General features: G+C 39.6%; 1 protein-coding gene and 1 long non-coding RNA gene across 2 annotated transcripts in view; both read left to right on the top strand.

The window, feature by feature from the left end:
• LOC134754520 (uncharacterized) overlaps nt 1–20,609 on the top strand; it is a 246,645-nt gene that overhangs the window by 117,765 nt on the left and 108,271 nt on the right. The gene's annotated exons all lie outside the window — the stretch shown is intronic.
• LOC134754466 (intraflagellar transport protein 122 homolog) overlaps nt 1–20,609 on the top strand; it is a 53,591-nt gene that overhangs the window by 30,451 nt on the left and 2,531 nt on the right. The window contains exons 14-22 of the mRNA XM_063690800.1: nt 1,309–1,469; nt 2,858–2,986; nt 4,054–4,199; nt 4,475–4,652; nt 5,540–5,713; nt 9,007–9,115; nt 11,237–11,411; nt 15,572–15,753; nt 15,961–16,146. Of these exons, the coding sequence (XP_063546870.1) occupies nt 1,309–1,469; nt 2,858–2,986; nt 4,054–4,199; nt 4,475–4,652; nt 5,540–5,713; nt 9,007–9,115; nt 11,237–11,411; nt 15,572–15,753; nt 15,961–16,146 (1,440 nt within the window). The remainder of the gene's footprint in view (nt 1–1,308; nt 1,470–2,857; nt 2,987–4,053; nt 4,200–4,474; nt 4,653–5,539; nt 5,714–9,006; nt 9,116–11,236; nt 11,412–15,571; nt 15,754–15,960; nt 16,147–20,609) is intronic.

Raw genomic sequence — 20,609 nt, 5'->3', positions numbered from 1 at the left:
TGCTAGTGCTGCACTCTGGCGGCAGAACATTGGGGTCACTATCAAATTGACCTTATCGTTAAACGACCATTTCAGCTAGATGACATACAATTTAAATACACAGTCAGCATATAGTCAATTCAGCTGCGACGACATGAAAGTAGAATACTCAGTCAGCAAAAAGACAGTTTAGCTGGATGGCTAAGAATTAGAATGAATAGAAATAGAACTAGAAATAGAAATAATTTAGTAGAATAAGTAGCCAAACGTCTGAAAATAGAAATAGTCCATATGATTAGAATATCTAATGAGCCGAAAGTGAAATTAGTTAATTGACATAAACACAGAACGAGTTAATAGCAAAACGTCATGAAATAAAAACATTAATAAAATGCGCTTGTTAGTCGCGCATAAACTCGAGAACCGCTGGACCGATTTAGCTAATTTTGGCATTGAAATGTTTGTATTAGACCACAGAAGGTTTAGACAGTGTAAAAATACGGAAAGATTGTAAGGAATATTAGCAATAAAAACATTACACAATCCAAACTTTTTGCTTCTTAACTGTTTAGCGTTCATGTCTGTTTAGTAATTAAGACGTTCTAAGATACAAACGTGTTGCTACCGGACCATTTAGCATTTGTGTCTATTAAGAAATAAAGACATTGGAAGATAGATGTTTTGCTGCTAGATCATTTTAAATTGTTACGTTCTAAGATCCAGACGTTTTGTATTTAGCATTCATGTCTATGTAGTTACAAAGACATAACACAACCCAGACATTTCAGCTATCCTCCTTCAGCAGCTATTGTCCTTTAGCGATAAGGTAAATTTGATAGTGACCCGAACATTGAAGTAACACCCTCTACTGCAAAATGTTTTATTGTTGTTTACATCGGTGACATTCGATGACTGTCAAGGTTTAGTGTTAACGGGTATTCCTTGCCAGTAATATAAATTAGTAAGGTCAATACGGGTAAGTGTGGTTGCTGGGTAAATGTGTCTAGCCTTTAACATTGGGTATGATTTGGTATGAAGGCCAGTTATGTACACATACCCCGCAGCCACACTTACGTATTCACCTTACCACTGAAAATCCGCAATGTCGAAGCCCAAATAGAATCTTGTCAGGCTTTAGTTCTGTGGAAGTATACCGGCTGCGTGCGCGTAGATGTGCAGGTGCGCGTGCGCTAAAATGTTGGAACCGTGCATGCACACGTCACGCATGCTGTGGACCGTATCTCATAAGGATCTGTATATAAGAACGCGCACGCATCCGATGTGCACACTGCACAGGCCTCAAGTGTTCGGTGTTGTTGTTGTGTGCAGGAGTTGGTGGGCGAGGGCGAGGGTGGCACGGCGCTAGCGCGGCGGCGCGCCGAGTGGGCACGGCATGTGAACGAGCCGCGCGCCGCCGCCGAGATGTATCTCGCGGCCGGCGACGTGCGCCGCGCGGCGCAGCTCATGGCCGAGAGCGGCCGCAGGGACATGTATGTTCATAGTAATACTATAGTTGCATGTTCAAACCTAATTGTAAATAAATGTGGTATTTTCTATAAAAAGGGACCTCATTGTCGATGGCGCTTACGCCATTATAAACGATGATCCGATATTAAATACAATGCCGTGCGGCGTAAGCGCCATCGACAATAAGGTCCCTTTTCATAGAAAATGCCCCGAATAAGAACAAAAATACTATACTCATCCTTTTATTTTGGGTGCTAGTACTAGTGTAAGACAATGACAGTATGATTCTCTCTGTCTATGTTTTAAATGAGACAGTCCTTTGACAAACTATACATACTATACCTCTCGCGTCTAATGATGGTCCCTATGACACTTCCTTCAAGACTTTGGTTGGGCTTAATTAAAAATAATAATTGAAGAAATGTTTTACCGTATTTTTATTACAGTGTTATATTTCCAAATAAAATATTGTGATAAACTTCAAAAACATATCTACAAACATTTTACGCGACAGCTACTCTATATAAAAATAAACTGTCATAGGGACCATCATTCGAGGTATGCACTGCCTGACAGTTGATTGATGCAAAAAGAATTTATGAAATATTATGTGCTTCATCAACTGAAGACCAAGGTCTAAGAAGTGAGTACGAGCCGGTCAAGAAAGGAAAAGATCAAAAACCCTGAGTAATGCCAAGTACCCAAAACAAACCACGTGTTTACTTCTTCTTCCTCGCGTTGTCCCGGCATTTTGCCACGGCTCCATGGGAGCCTGGGGTCCGCTTGGCAACTAATCCCAAGAATTGGCGTAGGCACTAGTTTTTACGAAAGCGACTGCCATCTGACCGTCCAACCTTGTCGGGATTAGTCCGGTTTCCTCACGGTGTTTTCCTTCACCGAAAAGCGACTGGTAAAATATCAAATGATATTTCGTACATAAGTTCCGAAAAACTCATTGGTACGAGCCGGGGTTTGAACCAGCGCTCTCACGTGTTTACTTACTCACTGCCAAAGACAGTTATAACTCCGTAATAGATGGATACAGTCTAAGGAAAAAACGTGACTCGAAAATCAAGAAAATTTGATTCTTGTTCAGAGGGCGCTACTAGCTTAGGCCAACTGTCGTATAGATGGCGTTGACGGTTTCGTTTGTTATTTAACAATTTTAACGCATATCAGTAAAAGAACATGGGTCAAAATCATAAAAATAATTAATGCAAATAAAATAAAAAAAATATACATATCTAAATACATTTTATCGTATTTTAAAAAATATTTATTTTTAGTTTTAAAGTGTGTCGACAGATGGCAGTGAATTTACTGGGGTTACAAAATTTACTATGACAGTACCGCTCTAGTATAAGTTACTCTATGCTCACTGCTAATTGCTTATTTTACCTATTCGTTGTAGGTTAATAGAGCTAGCACGCAAGTTGGACAAAGGCTCGAGCGACTCTCTACGCTACGTCGCCGAAGCGTTGGCTACGGCCGGTGAACCCGCAGCCGCGGCCGACGTTTACCAGCGTCTTGGCGATTACAGGCATGTCCACAGCAATTTATATTCTATTGCTAGAGGTTTAGGTGCATTTTAGACTGCCATCCTTGGCATTCATGCCACTAGGATTCTAAGGGCCTGTTTCACAATGTCCAAGTAAAGTCCTGAATAAGCTACTTGCCACTTATCTGACGAATAAAGTCATCGTTGGCATTTCACAATCTCCAAATAAGCTTTATCTGCTGGATAAAGTGCTTTTTTTGTAGGAAATTTTATCTGGCAGTTAATTTATTTGTTAATTAGCTATCCAATACTTTACTTGGACATTGTGAAACAGGCCCTAAATGTTAGTACTTATTTAACATGTTGGACAACGCTACGAGACTTAGAACTAGAGACTTAGAGAGACTATAACCGGGGAGCACGCAGCAGCGGCCGACTTCTATAGTATTTTTCAAACTCGATGAGTACGCTGACAATATGTCATCTTAATACAATTTTGCGAGGTTTTGGTATTTTTAGGTTATAAATTATATGGAGATGACACCTGTCACCCTACCTATCGAGTTTGAAAAATACTATACCAGCATCTTGGCGATGGTCCATAGCAATTTAAGCTTTAATGTTCTGCGATCCTTGACGTACATACCACTAGGAATCTAAATGCGAGGATCTACTTAACAAGCTGAACAGGAAATGGTTTGAGCGACTTTACGCTACATAGATGAATTTCTGGTTAGCCTAGGGAACCTTAGGCCTTAACCCTTAAATGCATATTGTTGCCAAATTTATACAAAGCATTGGACAGCTCACAAATTCAACAGAAAAAAAATGGGTTCTAAAAATTAAAAAAATCATGCATTTAAGATTTAACGATTAAAGACATACTGGATTGGAACGCGTTACGTTTACTCGCATCTTGTTAACTCCGGAGCGATGACAGTATGTATATGCGTTTTGGCTATTTGAGTTTTTGTATCCAAATACAAAAATGAATGTTCTCTAGAATTGATCCACCGCCGTAAACGCTTTGGGATACGCCGCCGACGTTTCTTAGAAGGGTTGTAACTTGAATGTGTATCCTGGGTTACGATAACATTGATCTGTCGCAGGAAAGTGGCGCAGCTGGCGGTGGCGGCGGGCGAGTGGCCGCGCGCGTTCGCGCTTGCGCGCGAGCACGCCGAGTGCCGCCGCGACGTGTTCCTGCCGCACGCGCACCGCATGGCGCGTGAGAACAAGTTCGTTGAGGCGCAGAAGGGTACGTGTAATCTTACTATTGAGAACTTTTCTACTTGTATCTGTTTACCTCTGCAATGACAGTGTCGCGTTTAGTATGGATCAAATCGAGGTCGATGTTAGACGACCTTAATAGTTACCGATTTCACCTTAGTGATCATAAGACGATCCCTCAATCTCTACCAAAACGTCAACCTCATCATACTCTATTAATCACTTTTTACCATGCATCTGAGTTCAGACTAATAACTTCATCCAGGTTACCACATGTATCTATCATTTGTGTTTTTTGTCCAGCGTACCACATGGGCGGCGAACTGGACACGGCGCGACGGGTGTTTTCCATTCTGGTAAACAACGCCGTGGCCGAGGAGCGCTTCGGTGACGCGGGCTACCTGTACCACCTGCTGGCTGCGCAGTGCCTCGAGACCGCCGGCGCCGCGCACGGCAGGTACTCTCGTACAGCAGCTACATCGCAATGAACCACGGCGTGGCCGAGGAGCGCTTCGGTGACGCGGGCTACCTGTACCACCTGCTGGCTGCGCAGTGCCTCGAGACCGCCGGCGCCGCGCACGGCAGGTACTCTCGTACAGCAGCTACATCGCAATGAACCACGGCGTGGCCGAGGAGCGCTTCGGTGACGCGGGCTACCTGTACCACCTGCTGGCTGCGCAGTGCCTCGAGACCGCCGGCGCCGCGCACGGCAGGTACTCTCGTACAGCAGCTACATCGCAATGAACCACGGCGTGGCCGAGGAGCGCTTCGGTGACGCGGGCTACCTGTACCACCTGCTGGCTGCGCAGTGCCTCGAGACCGCCGGCGCCGCGCACGGCAGGTACTCTCGTACAGCAGCTACATCGCAATGAACCACGGCGTGGCCGAGGAGCGCTTCGGTGACGCGGGCTACCTGTACCACCTGCTGGCTGCGCAGTGCCTCGAGACCGCCGGCGCCGCGCACGGCAGGTACTCTCGTACAGCAGCTACATCGCAATGAACCACGGCGTGGCCGAGGAGCGCTTCGGTGACGCGGGCTACCTGTACCACCTGCTGGCTGCGCAGTGCCTCGAGACCGCCGGCGCCGCGCACGGCAGGTACTCTCGTACAGCAGCTACATCGCAATGAACCACGGCGTGGCCGAAAAGCGCTTCGGCGACGCGGTAGCCCGTATGACACGTTCTCTTTCTCGCTCATAGACTGTTGCTTAATTACTGCTGGGAGCAGCCGTGTGCCGAGCACGCTCGAAAAATTGAGTGATGTACTGATATGGATACCGTTGTCGATTTCTACGTCGCGCCGCTCTGCGTTGTTACCAGCTAGTCCTTGTAACGATGATAATCCTGTTCACAGGGAGCGGGAGCGAAGCATGCGCGAGTACTCTCACAACTGGCGGCTGGCGCGCGTGTACCACGCGTATGAGGCTGTGCACCGCTGCGTGCACGAGCCGTTCTCGCTCAGCCAGCCGGACGCACTGCTCAACGCGGCCCGCATGGTGCTCGCGCTCGTCGCCGACCAGCCGCCGCCCGGCGTCTCTATGTTGTATCCCAAATTAAATTACATTCACACACTCATTATCACACACATGCACAATTGTACATTATTGCAGAGGCCGGGTAAGGGCAATTCGTGGATATGTGTGGACAAACAAGACGAATCCACGAATTGCTATTCGATGCGAGTAATAAGGTAAAATAAACATGATTTTCAACATACTTGCTCATAACGTTTTTATTCCACCGATTTTTGGCTCATAATCCTAGATATTAGACACGCGTGCTTTTTCAGTATGTTATATTATAACACTCGAGCTTTTTTATTATATTATCCGACTGAGTTAAGAAGGTAACTGATTGCTGATAATATGCATGGAAACGGAGCCTTTTTTAATTGGTCGGACTGGAGGGCACTATTATGCATCAAGCATCACTCAAATCGAACAATCATGTTCCAAATTTAACTTTTTTTTATGTTTACAATCTTGTTCAAAATGCCAATTTTATTAAATTTATTTGTAAAACATGAATGAAAATACCAAACGTACAAACAATTCTTTAATAATTTTAAACAAATAAGATTGTTTTTGTTGGCATTTAATATTGATTATTGAATAATTCGAGAATATAGGTACTTTAGTTTCTAAACGGGTCTAAACTTCTGACAGGTTTTAAAAAAACTAAGTTATTTAAGAGGCCCCACACACACTGGCGCTTGAATTCGCTCGCACGCTAAATTCGACTTAACGGCCAACGCTTATAGTCGAAAATCCAACAACGCTTGATAAAAAGCGCCACCGCCATCGTGTGAATAAATACACATGTATCCATATCCATTTGTGTCATTCAAACGCTTTTTTAACGCTCGACGCGCGACGCTCGAGCTTATGAGGCCTAAGACACAAAAACGCCTTGCGGTATCCTTTTTTAACCGACTTCAAGATTTCAAAGGAGGAGGTTCTCAATTCGGTTGTTTTTTTTTTTTTTTTTTTTTTTTTTTAATGTTTGTTACTCCATAACTCCGTCCTTTCTGGACCGATTATGAAAATTCTTTTTTTGATTATAAGTATATACATACAGATTGGTCCCGTTTTTGTCAAAAAGCAGTTCTGATGATGGGATCCATGAGGAATCGAGGGAACTCCTCAAATGTGAAAGGCATACATATAGTGATTTTTGTATTTTTATCAACAAATCCAGCATTTCCATTTTAAAAAGTGACATTTGAATTGGAACTGCTGATGATGATCAGAATGGAACTCTTTTGACGCATAGTTTACGTTTGACGATTTGTCCTCTTCTATATGTTTGTTAAACAACTTAAGTTTTTAAGACATATTTTTGTCAAGCTCGAGTTCTGATGATGAGACCCACGAGGAACCGAGGGAACTCCTCAAATGAGAAAGACATACATATAGTGATTTTTGTATTTTCATCAACAAATCCAGCATTTCCATTTTAAAAAGTGACATTTGAAGTGGAACTGCTGATGATGATCAGAATGGAACTCTTTTGACGCATAGTTTACGTTTGACGATTTGTCCTCTTCTTTATGTTTGTTAAACAATTTAAGTTTTTAAGACATATTTTTGTCAAGCTCGAGTTCTGATGATGAGACCCACGAGGAAACGAGGGAACTCCTCAAATGAGAAAGGCATACATATAGTGATTTTTGTATTTTCATCAACAAATCCAGCATGTACATTTTAAAAAGTGACATTTGAAGTGGAACTGCTGATGATGATCAGAATGGAACTCTTCAATGACACATAGTTCACGTTTGGCGATTTGTTTTCTTCCTTATGGACCCAGACCTAAACTTGGACCCGGACTCGGACCCGGACCCGGGTCTGAACATGGACCTTAACTCGGACCCGGACCCGGACCTAACTCTGACCCAAACTTGGACCCGGACAGCCGGACACTGACCCGGACTCGGATCCAGACCCAGACCCGCACCCGGAAATGCTACTAGAAAACTGGGTTAGGTGGGTGGGTGGCTTTTGAACTGCGATTCTCACAGAACAGAACTGCTATCAGAAAAGTAGGTTAGGTTAGGTTAGAGCTGTGACCCTTACAGAAACGAAATGCTATCAGAAAAGTAGGTTAAGTTAGGTTAGAACTGCGACCCTTACAAAAACGAAATGCTACTAGAAAAGTGGGTCGTTTTATCTCCTTTTCTACATAATTAGGCAAAAGATGCTGTCTTTTTCATTTCATTGTCTGGAATCTAAGAGTGCACCATCAACAATAAGTGAACTTTCAGCGGCATCGCCCATTGAAGTCGTTTTTTTTTTTTTAATTATTAGACGTTATGCATCATTTATGCATTGTTTTCTTAGTCTAAACATGTCTTTAAAAGGTTTAAAAAACATTGCAGTAATAACTTCCCGTCGGCTAAAACTGTACAGGAATGTTTTTTTTTGACATAATGTACCTTACTAGTTTTGATACAATAAGGCGAATATTTCCGAGCATATTGGAGAAAAGCTTATAATGACGACGTTTTTGGGAATAACGTGCCATCCGCGTGTACAGTAGGCAATAGTTAGCTTACTTCGATAATTTAGGAATTTCATGTGTCAATCGTCATGTCATCGACTGTAAGTTTTTAGTGTTCCCGCTGACAATTCTAGTTTCGAGCCAGGTACGGAAAGTGCAAACATCGGTGGAATTATACTCTTACGTTGTACGTATGGTTATTGTTAAAGTATGTAATGCCATACTAGGATATAATGATCTTAATTAAAGATATACACTGCCTGCGCAATAAGGATGATGACACATGTTGAATTTTATAACAAAATCTAGTAACATAGATATCAAATGAGCAATTTATCACAATAATGTAGATATTAAAATAATATATGCAAGTAATAAAAACATACAGGAGTTGAAAGTTTCACAATTTAAGTAATTTTTTAATTTCCAAAAAGGAATAAGTAAGGGTATCATTCGATTCCTTACATGTTATAAAAAAACGCAATATTTCACCGACAAAAACGCAATTTTCTTATTTTGTCCATACATTCAAGATGGGCTCTGTGACCTTGACGTCACGTTCACTTATCGTTTTCTTAGAAGCGTTTCGCGAGTGAAGTACGACTGTCGGACTTTGACTATCATTTCAGACTTTTGTATTGCTTTAATGCAATGGGTCCCATATTGACATTTGATCCTAAAAATAAACCTTTGTCATCTAGCCTATTGTCATGTTCAGTATGCTCTAGCATTTCTAGGGACCCGCGCAGGTTGCTTGGATTCGAACACAGTAGCACTATTAATATTAGTATACAATACACAAAAGTGATTGTTTGATATTTTCCTTATTGAAACCAGCTGTTTATATTTATGCCTCGCTAAGCAAGCGAAGACCCTCAACGCCCATTCGCTCGCTCGGCAAATGTTGGACAAGATCTTGGCTCTGCAAATACCACAAAAACTTCAAGTAAGTTATTTATTTATGCTATTGTTCTGAGTGCCTTACATTGTTTTTATATTACATCTTCACTAGCGTTTATTATGAATTGTTTGGGCGGCTTTATGTTGACGTCTGTTTTGTTTTCGGCCATATTTTGATGGTTTTCCCGGGTTTCGGCACCATGTAATATTATATGATACTTTTATTGAGATATATAACATTTATTAACAAGAACATTGTACATTGCATCATCATGCATGTATTGACAATAATGACAGTGACAGATGGAAAACGCGGGAGACCTCCAGCCGGCGTTAAGGATGCGTTCCATGCTTCCATGTCACCTTAGCTAAGTATTCGACATTTCAGACAGCTTTCTTTATAACCCTAACCTAAAAAAATATTGATAAGTACCTATACACGTTGAGAGCTCAAGCACTGCTAACTTTCGCTCACATGGCGCGCCATCTGTTTGCTATGGCGACATGTGGACAGATTATTATGAGGTGATGGGATTTTGAGAATGTCGCGGATACCTAAGTAATAGCACAGTTGAATATACCCAGCAAGTGTAGGTGGAGCGTTACATATATTTTTAAAAGTTATTGATTGTTATTTAGAGAGGTAGTCTAAGAAAAAAAACGTGCCCCCTCTAGTTTGACAACCGAAACAGATGGCACTTTACTGCGCTATAATACCTGTTTTGTTGTCACTGAATAGTCAAACTTCAACTTTTGACAATCAAAGTTACCTTATAATTTACGGAGCCGTACAGCGCTATTTCGTTTAGCTGTCAAATTCTAAGCACGACTTTACACATCTTACGCAATCAATAGATCTTTGGTATTACAAAGAAATGTAGTTATAATTTGCACCGATTTTAAATTATTAAATATTACAGGACATTATTAGATACACAAATAGGGGTATTACTGCAATGTTCTGCCACCAGAGTGCAGCACTAGCCCCTTTAGTAAACCATAAATAAAAGTAAAATCAAATCAATATATTTTATTGCATGGTTATGGGTTTACAAAATGGTCTTAGGTACCTATATAATAACAGGTTAACGTTCGCCACATCCTGCCTTACAAAGACGTACAGTATTTGGACATGTCTTTTAGCTAATTTAAAATCTACTTTCAATATACAATTTTAATAACAAAACTTCCGTGAGACACAGGCATATTAAATATATATATTCAATATACAACATAATTATTACTACTCACTTATATAATCACAAAATTGTATTGAACACTTATTAATAATTCTATAATATTAGTTTTGTAAAAAGTCATTTATGCTATAGAAGCACTGTTTAACAAGCCAATCAGTCTTTTCTTTAAAGGGCAAGGGCATAGAGTAACTTATACATACTGTACCTTTAACAGGTTTCTGACAAGTTTTCAGAGATAATAAAATATGACATAGATGCATCAAGGCGGTTTGTTTACAGAGGACCTACCGGGAAACGCGAATCCGAAATTTCGCTATATGCCTCTTTATCGCTCGAATATGCAAGTGACAGAGATGTTAGATAACGAAATTTCGGTTTTCTTGTTTCGCGATAGACCCTCAGATTGTGGTAGTGGCGCCCCCTACGCAGAGTTTCGCGTAATATTCCCTATTGACTAAGCCCCACGGTAAGCTTAATAAGGCTTGTATTGTGGGCACGCCTAGTCTTGCCATACATTCTGTCACTCCATTAGAACAACTATGAATTAATAAATACCTAGTTATTGAATTAACTTTTGAATGTTAAATATAGAAACGAATTACGAAAAGCTAATTGTCATCCTTTATGTTAATACATGATTTTTAATGAACAAGCGACGCGCCTAAAAAAAAGACTTATTTTATTGTAAATTAAAATTACTTTTCTATGTTTTGTTAAGTGTACAGTCGCCATCAGATATATCGGATCGGCCAAAGTGTTCACAATATCTGAACACGCACTCTAAGGCCATGACAATAGAGGCGTGTTCAGATATTTGTGAGCGCCTTGACTGCTCCGATATATCTGATGGCGACCGTACAAAACAACACAACGTAATTATTTCTATGATTAACGTAATTAGAATATGATAAGTCGACTAAGTAAGATTGCCTTTGAAACCTGACAGCATTACTGCGATTGTTGTGCAGGAGAGCGTAGAGCTGTTGATACTGAAGAGCCGAGCGGGCGGCTCGCCGGACGGGCGCGACGACGACGTGTCGCCGTTGTGCTGGCGTTGCCGCCGCCACGCCGCGCCCACACCCGCGCCCGCGCCGCGCTGTCTCCACTGCAAGCACACACCTGCGTATTCGCTGCCTTCGCATGGTTAGCATTTAGCTATTTATAGTATGAATTTTCTCAAATGATTTTAGACCTCAGACCTTAATTCGTGTATCAGCTCATTCTGAGATAACGAGTTTGGGTAATGAAGGACGATCGGTTGCCTGTGTGGCCAAAGAATACAGAGCTAGTACATAAATTTGAACCATATAAATAGGACGGTAATAGTACATTATTGTCGGGGCTCGGAAGTAGCTAATTGCTGGCTGAGGATTCGTTTTAAACGGACGACCTTGGGAGTCCGTTTAATTGAATCCGAAGCCAGCAAGTAGCCTTCCTGCCGAGTCATATATAGTGCTTTTCTCAAAAATGGCGCAATAAATACAAATATAATAGAAGTATTTTATAGAAGCAACGTTTTTACGTATATATTTTCACAGAAAAAAGTAAAAACAATTGATAAGATTTGCTTTGCCGCCTTTTTATTTTTTTTAATTGAAAAACGAAGTGTATTTTTCTGCCGAAAATACGCCAACCTATTTGAGACAGCTAAATAGTCGCAGTACCAACATTATAATAATAAGTACTGATCATCTGTTTGGCTGTTTAATAGACCTATGCCTTCATTTGATATGGCCACTTCAACTTTTAAAAAGTTTGGAACTCGACAAATAATGGAATTTGTATGCAACATTGCAGTCCCGAAATCGAGACTGCAATGTTTTTAACTTTTTAATTTTTTGACTGACCATAAACAACGCACTTCGCGACCTACTTTTTAACCGGCAATGTCGACTTTGCCGTCCATTTTTGAGAAAAATATCTTTTTAAACGAGTTTGTTCCCGTTTAGTCAGTAGCGGTAGCATTGGTAACTGCTGAACAAAAGAAACAAAGGCTTTTTCATTTCTCATGCTCTGAAAGAGGGTCATTGTTGTTTTAAAAGGTGTGCAGAAAATGATACGTGTTCGAAGTAAGATTTTCGTAATTTTTTTACCATAAGCAATTGAAATTTGTGTTTAAATGGATTTGTTATACAATTTTCATTCTGATATTTGACTCCCCATTCCATAAATAACGATACTTTTGCCTAAATTGTTAATTGAAAGTACCCTCAATAAATGCTATAAAAATGTATACTTAGTCATGTTTAAAAAAAAAACACACGCATTTTACTTTCCTCGTATTCGAAATGAAAAGTAGTGTTTAACTCGGGTGAAAGGCATCATTTCAGCCTCAGACTATTGGCGATTTACTAAAATACCTCGGCAGGAATGAGTGCCTTTCATCCCCTGGTTAACAATCTACTATTGTTTAACAGATTAGGGTGTGAGGTGTAAAAATTCTTTGAGAAGATTCATACTATAATTTGCAGTCCTAACGCCTCAGACACGGAATACTTTGAGCGTGTGTTCTGTGGCCCGCGGGCTCGTACTACACAATGGCCCAAGATTGGTGAGTACAGGCATTCACAATTGTATAGGGAGCGCATGTAAGCACGCATGTAAGTGACCATTATTGCCTGTAATCGTGAACAACCGGTGAATTGTCGGTAACCCAAGAAAATGCGTGCCGATGATCGTACTTGTGTCTACACAATCGCCTAAGATGTGTGTGTGTGTGTGTGTGTGTGTGTGTGTGTGTGTGTGTGTGTGTGTGTGTGTGTGTGTGTGTGTGTGTGTGTGTGTGTGTGTGTGTGTGTGTGTGTGTGTGTGTGTGTGTGTGTGTGTGTGTGTGTGTAAATCATCAGAAATATGTTAACAGCTAATATAGCTTTTTTATTTAGGCACTCAAAATGTCACAAATATATTAACAGATCAGATTTCATTTTTTCTTATACACTTACTAATCATAAAAATAAATACATCACATCGAATGAAACAACCTTTTATTTGTAGAACGTCAGTCGTATCTAAGCAGTCAAACTTCAAAAATATCTTAACAGACAGACGTGAGACAGACATATGCAATGACAAGTATGCACTCTTCTCTGAAACGTCAAATAATTGTGTCTGAATTATTTTTACAGCAAGATAGTTATGAAATATTTTCTTGTCACAGATCACGTACTTAGATAAAGCATAAGTATTTTAACTCTACTCCCATACAGTTATGACATATTATGCTAGTGCAAATTACAATATTAATTAAACAATACAAAAAAATAGTTTTAGGGATAAACGCGTGTAGGTACAATCTGTTCAAGTATAAAATGATGCAGGATGTTACCAAATGGTGCGCCTTATATTCGATTCGATATTAACATTGGATTAATCTATTTTCGTAAAATAATATATGATACGATAATAAATCAAAAGTAATCGATTGCTGGAAACAAGAAATAAAACACAAATACTTAACCATCGTTTTGAATCCCAATATTGCTGCGCCTCGCGGTGAGGTATTTTACAACTAAAAGAGCGCCTGTGTCATGACATGACTATGAGTTGATATTTAAAAGGGTTCCTGTCTATAGGAGGAAGTTTATATATGTACCTCTTGCATATTTATGAAATGATGACATTTAGGTGACATCTTTAAACAAATAGGTTAAAAGTGCTCAGCTATTTGTGGAATAGATACTAGCTTTATGCCCGCGACTTCGTCTGCGTTAAATCGGAATGTAAATTCTTCGGATTCAGAGGACAAAGGTAGCACGTTGATGATTGTCAATCAAATACTGTGGGCAAAGAATGTACTCTCAAGAGCAATAAAAATGGGTAACTTTTTATGCCATTATAATTTTTTACAGAACGTGATCTATTTCTTGTATCTTGAGTCTTCACTCAGAAAAATAAGGTTTCGGTCAACCACGGAAACCGAGATAAGGTCAACCGGGATAAGTGCGTCGCTTGAGGTAAATGCGTCTTACGCGAAATGCGAAAAGATGTATGAATGCCTACTTTAAAGTGATACAGTGATATTTTCCAGAATTAAGAATAAATGGGCTACATTGTCCAATTTTTTATTTAGTACATATCGCCACACTGTCATTGTAACAGCCTAAATTGTCCCCAAAAATTACATAACGTTTTTATTTTTGTACAAAACTCTTTTTTTTTGTATGGAAAGGTCGGCTAATTATTTCAAAAATGAATTTCTCGTTCCTAAATTATACGAAAATGATATATAACTTGCCCTAATTGCAAAACGAAGAAATATATTTTGATATATTTTGCTATGTTTGTAGTCTTCTTGGATAATAGGCAAAAAAATAGTTCAAATATTCACCATAATTTACATTATGAGCATTTTCATGCCTTGCAGCTATTTCAAACATCTGAGCATTCCTTTGCCTCGCTTTGCCTAGTCTACTGTGAGTTCATATAAAATATTTATTTTCATGTACAGTCGCCATCAGATATATTGTAGCGGCCAAGGTGCTCACAAATATCTGAACCTGTCTTAGAGTACGTGTTCAGATATTTTTGAGCACCTCCTGTTGAGATATTATTGCAATATTTGACTGCTTATAGATACCAGTGATTTTCTGACAGGTGATGTGTTAGTGATCCGCAATGTGTAAAGATATTATTAAAACCGACTGCTATGATAAGTTTGGCATACTGAGCGTTCATATTTAAATGCTATCCTTACTGTTAACATATTTTTGGCAAATGAAACGATAGCCACTTTGTGAGCACCTTAATTGTACACCAACTTCTGCTAATAATAATTTTAAACACGGGGGCCACTTTTAGGGGGTAAATGAGAAAATTAAAAAAATAAAGTTTGTCAAACTATATCGTGTTACATATCAAATGAAAGAGCTTATTGTGAGAATCTCAAATATATTTTTTATATAATTTTAAGACAAACAGTTTAGAAGTTATTCAAGAAAACAGGCAAAAATGCCCCCCCCCCCCCCTTTATCTCCGAAACTACTGGGCCAAAAATTTTGAAAAAAATACACAAAATAGATCTTTACCTATAGATATACCGGAAACCTATTAGAAATGTGCGGTCAAGCGTGAGTCGGACCTAATTACTCAGTTTTTGATCCGATCCCTACGGGTTTTTTTAAAGACATTTCGCATAAAAAATACATTGTTTAAATTGTGTAATGTACGGAACCCTTGGAACGCGAGTCCCACTCGCACTTGGCCGGGTTTTTTTTTTTCAATACGTGCAATAGAAAGAAACGAAATAAGAACACTTAAGTCTTCTCGCACTATACACATCGAATGAAACAACCTTTTATTTGTAGATGTACTGCCCTTAGTGCAGTTCGTGCTCGCGGAAGGCATATCGTATGAAGAAGCGCTGGAGCTAATAGAGCGCACGTCGCTGCCTGACATCGACGCGCAAGAGGATACGGGCGGCGCCGAGGTGCTTCGGATAAACCATGACGTCGACGAGTACGACCCGTTTCTGGACAAGTTTGACGAGGTCAGAATAATCGATCTTTGGTTTTAATTGATAATTGATTGGATAAAATGCAAGCTTCTCATCAGTTTTTGAACAATCAAGAGAGCCTTTACCAGCTGGTGTGGTAAAAAACATGAATCGGCAACGGCATTCATCCGTATCTACAAAGATCTCTTCTATCTTCTCTGCAAGATCTGCTATCAAACATCGTACACTTGTGTGTCGCAGGAAGAAGAGGGCGGGCCGGTGGTATGCTCCCGCAGTGCACTTGTGCGTCTCAGCCCAGCGAGCGTGGTGGTGGTGCAGGCGGGCGCGGGCGCGGGCGCGGACAACCGCGCGGGCCTCCCGCCGCCGCTACTCTACCGCAACATGCTGCCCGAGCTACCTGTCATACCGTGCCCGCACTGCGGCTCGGTTAGTTGTTACTATTATTATTGTTTACACCTGGCGCCTATTTCACCAACTTGATCATTAGTTTTTCGTGTACATGTGGTGGGCGAATTGAATGGCGAAGATGACTACCTTTTTCGTTCCCGACAATTACTTGCGTGGTCGTAGCCATCGCCTTCTAGCTAATGAAACCTTTCACACAAGCACACCAGTACTCTCCAATCGTCCGCTCTCGGACACTCCTCAACAATTTTTTATCTTTTGCACCTGACTGTGACTTGTTTGCCGACAAAAATTATAAACTTTTTAAAGATTTTTTACGTTTTTGTGAATCAACATAGGTAGCTTATTAATTATTGTCATATTTATCCTATAACTTTATTACATTAGTGTAGGTACTGTTCTGTAACATAACATAGCCTGTAAGTTAATACTAACAACAAAGATAGATATAACTCCGTAATAGATGGATACAGTCTAAGGAAAAAACGTGCCTCGAAAATCAAGAAAATTTGATTCTCGTTCAGAGGGCGCTACTAGCTTTGGCCTACTGTCGTATAGATGGCGTTGACGGTTTCGTTTGTTATTTAACAATTTTAACGCATATCAGTGAAAGAACATGGGTCAAAATCATAAAAATAATTAATGCAAATAAAAAAAATCATTTATCCATATTTAAATACATTTTATCGTATTTTTATAAATCTTCATTTTTAGTTTTAAAGTGTGTCGACAGATGGCAGTGAATTTACTGGGGTTACAAAATTTACTATGACAGTACCGCTCTAGTATAAGTTACTCTATGCTAACAACTATGGAACTGTCTGAAAATAAATTATTTTTATTTATTTTATTTATTTATAGCTTTAATTACTTAGTTTTACAGCGCATTAGCTGTAATGCTGTAAAATTTTATTTCAATAAATACCAAATAAATATCAAATATCATGTCTGGGTCGGTTAGTAACGTTAATGTTTACACGTTTTTACGAGCTTTTATATTTATTTAACTTGCAATGTTCGTATTAAAGTACTTATGTATGTAAATAACTATATTGTATGGAAGTGATTTGTAAACCATTTTAAGATCTCTTGTCATTTGGCATACTTATGGAGGGCTGGTGACGGGCTCGATGACAATTTTTTATTGATGGTATCAATCGATCAGGTTTGTTTTTTGGAATGAAATGTCTATATGGGACCCATTGCATTAATAAAAGCAATACAAAAGTCAGAAATGATAGTCAAAGTCCGACAGCCGTACTTTACTCGCGAAACGCTCCTAACAATATTTTTTAAGAAAAACATACAACCGAATTGAGAACCACCTCCTTTTGAAATCTTGAAGTCGGTTAATATAATTTTAAAGAAAAAAAACCGACTTCAATGGGGGATGCCACTGAAAGTTCACTTATTGTTGATGGTGCACTCTTAGAATCCAGACAATGAAATGAAAAAGACAGCATCTTTTGCCTAATTATGTAGAAAAGGAGGTAAAACGACCCACTTTTCAAGTAGCATTTCGTTTTTGTAAGGGTCGCAGTTCTAACCTAACCTAACCTACTTTTCTGATAACATTTCGTTTCTGTAAGGGTCACAGCTCCAATCTAACCTAACCTAACCTACTTTTCTGATAGCAGTTCTGTTCTGTGAGAATCGCGGTTCAAAACCCACCCACCCACCTAACCCACTTTTCTAGTAGCATTTCCGGGTCCGGGTCTGGGTCCGGATCCGAGTACGGGTCCGTGTCCGGCTGTCCGGGTCCAAGTTTGGGTCAGAGTTCGGTCCGGGTCCAGGTCCGAGTTGGGGTCCATGTTCAGACCCAGGTCCGGGTCCGAGTCCGGGTCCAAGTTTGGGTCTGGGTCCATAAGAAAGAGAACAAATCGCCAAACGTGAACTATGTGTCATTAAAGAGTTCCATTCTGATCATCATCAGCAGTTCCACTTCATCAAATGTCACTTTTTTAAATGTAAATGCGGGATTTGTTCATGAAAATACAAAAATCACTATATGTAAGCCTTTCACATTTGAGGAGTTCCCTCGATTCCTCATGGATCCCATCATCAGAACTCGAACTTGACAAAAATGTTTCTTGAAACCTAACTTGATTAACAAACATAACGAAGAGGAGAAATCGCCAAACGTGAACTATGTGTCATTGAAGAGTTCCGTTCTGAACATCATCAGCAGTTCCACTTCATCAAATGTCACTTTTTTAAATGTAAGTGCTTGAGTTGTTGATGAAAATACTAAAATCACTATATGTATGCCTTTAACATTTGAGGAGTTCCCTCGATTCCTCATGGATCCCATCATCAGAACTGCTTTTTGACAAAAACGGGACCAATCTGTATGTATATACTTACAATCAAAAAAATATTTTTCAAAATCGGTCCAGAAATGACGGAGTTATGGAGTAACAAACATTAAAAAAAAAAAAACATAGGTACAACCGAATTGAGAACCTCCTCCTTTGAAATCTTGAAGTCGGTTAAAAAAATAAGTGAACGTGATGTCAAGGTCACTGAGAGCCCGTCTTGAATGTATGGAAAATAAGTATTAAGATTGCGATTTTGTCGGTGAAATATTGCGTTTATGTTTAGTTGCTATACAAACTTTTTTTGGATAAAATGTAAGGTATGGTATTTATACTTTATTAATTTTTGAAGGTTAAAAGAAAAACTTTAAATTTTGAAACTTTTAGTGCCTGTATTTATTTATCATTTCTATATATTATTTTAATATCAATATTATTTGTTGTGATAAATTGCTTATTAGCTATATATTTTACTATATTTTGTTATAAAATTCAACATTTGTCATCGTCCCTATTATAATGGTATCGGGCTGATCTGAGGGTCTACCGCGAACCACGTTCGACATGTTGCCTCTCTGTCGCACTTGTAAATTCGTACATTGGAACGATGTGATTTGGTTTGGTCTATAATTACACGAACCGCCCATAACTTAATATCTATTTGACCTACTGACCTACACAATTGAAGTTATACGCCAAGTCGCACAATAGGGTATTTGACTGTATTTAAATAGTAGATTGTACCTAGTCGGCTCATAAGTTCTGTCACTGGCCTTTAAAATTTAAATTTGGAACTCCTAAAACAAAAACCGTTCTGCATTTGAATTTCGAATCTTTATTAAATATTTGAGTAGTATAATTTTGCAATTTTCTGTTTTCTTCAACATGGAGTGGACGCTTAAAGATAGCCGTACCGCAATAATTGCACTATATCGTTGTGGTCACTCGCCGACTAAAAATTTTAAGCTACTTGAAAATTTAAAATTCTCTCTAAGATTTGTGTATCGTACCATAGAAAGATACAGTGAGGTCTCTAGTTTAAATGACAAGAAAAGAAGCGGTCGTCCGCGTACAGCTAGGACTCCAGCGGTTGTACAAGCAATTAGGGCACGCATTGCCAGAAATCCCGCTAGGAAACAAAAAGTTATGGCCCTCCAGATGGGTTTGAGCAAAAACACGGTGAAAAGATGGCTTAATCAAGACCTGAGACTTCGTGCTTATAAACGAAAAACTGGCCATCTTCTCAATGGTCGGCTTTAAGCTTTAAGGCTTAAAAGATCTAAAGCTTTATTGAAGAAGTACGCTAAAAATAAGCACCGTTGTATACTGTTTTCGGACGAGAAAATTTTTGACAAAGAAGAAAACTGTAATAAACAAAATGATAGAGTGTACGCTCGCAATAGTAAAGAAGCGTCTAATAGCATTCCCCGTATTCAAAGAGGTCATCACCCTTCATCTGTGATGGTTTGGCTGGGAGTTTCTTATGCGGGCGTCACTAGTATGCATTTTTGTGAGAAAGAGTAAAAACTAGTGCCAAAGTGTACCAAGACACGGTGTTGACTAATATTGTGAAACCACTATCCCATACGATGTTTCTAAACCAGCATTGGGTTTTCCAGCAGGACTCTGCTCCAGCCCATAAGGCAAAGTCTACACAAGCCTGGCTCGCCTCCAATAAAATCGACTTTATACGGCATGAAGATTGGCCCTCCTCTAGCCCAGATCTTAATCCTTTAGACTATAAAATATGGCAGTATTTAGAGGAAAAGGTGTGCTCAAAACCTCATGCAAATCTAGACTCGCTGAAAAAATCTCTTGCTACGGCAGTGGCCAATATCGACATGAAAGTGGTGCGTGAATCCATTGACGACTGGCCATGAAGACTTCAAGCCTGTGTAGATAATTATGGCGGTCATTTTGATTATAAGCTTTCAAACGCTGTACAAATTATACGGAATAAACTTAAACTTTTGATTTTATTTGATACTATGTATATGACAGAACTTATGAGCCGACTAGGTACAACAAGGGCACAAAGCGATTTATACTTTGATACGAGGCAATTTATTAGGCAATAATATCAATAAAGCCGAGGATAAAAATAGGCGTTTGTGCCTGAGCTCTTTTCACTTCGATTGTGAGTAAAGTAAAACAATGGCAAACAAATAA

Source organism: Cydia strobilella, chromosome Z (assembly GCF_947568885.1).
Source record: "Cydia strobilella chromosome Z, ilCydStro3.1, whole genome shotgun sequence".
Classification (NCBI taxonomy): domain Eukaryota; kingdom Metazoa; phylum Arthropoda; class Insecta; order Lepidoptera; family Tortricidae; genus Cydia; species Cydia strobilella.
This window is presented reverse-complemented; position numbering and strand designations above follow the sequence as displayed.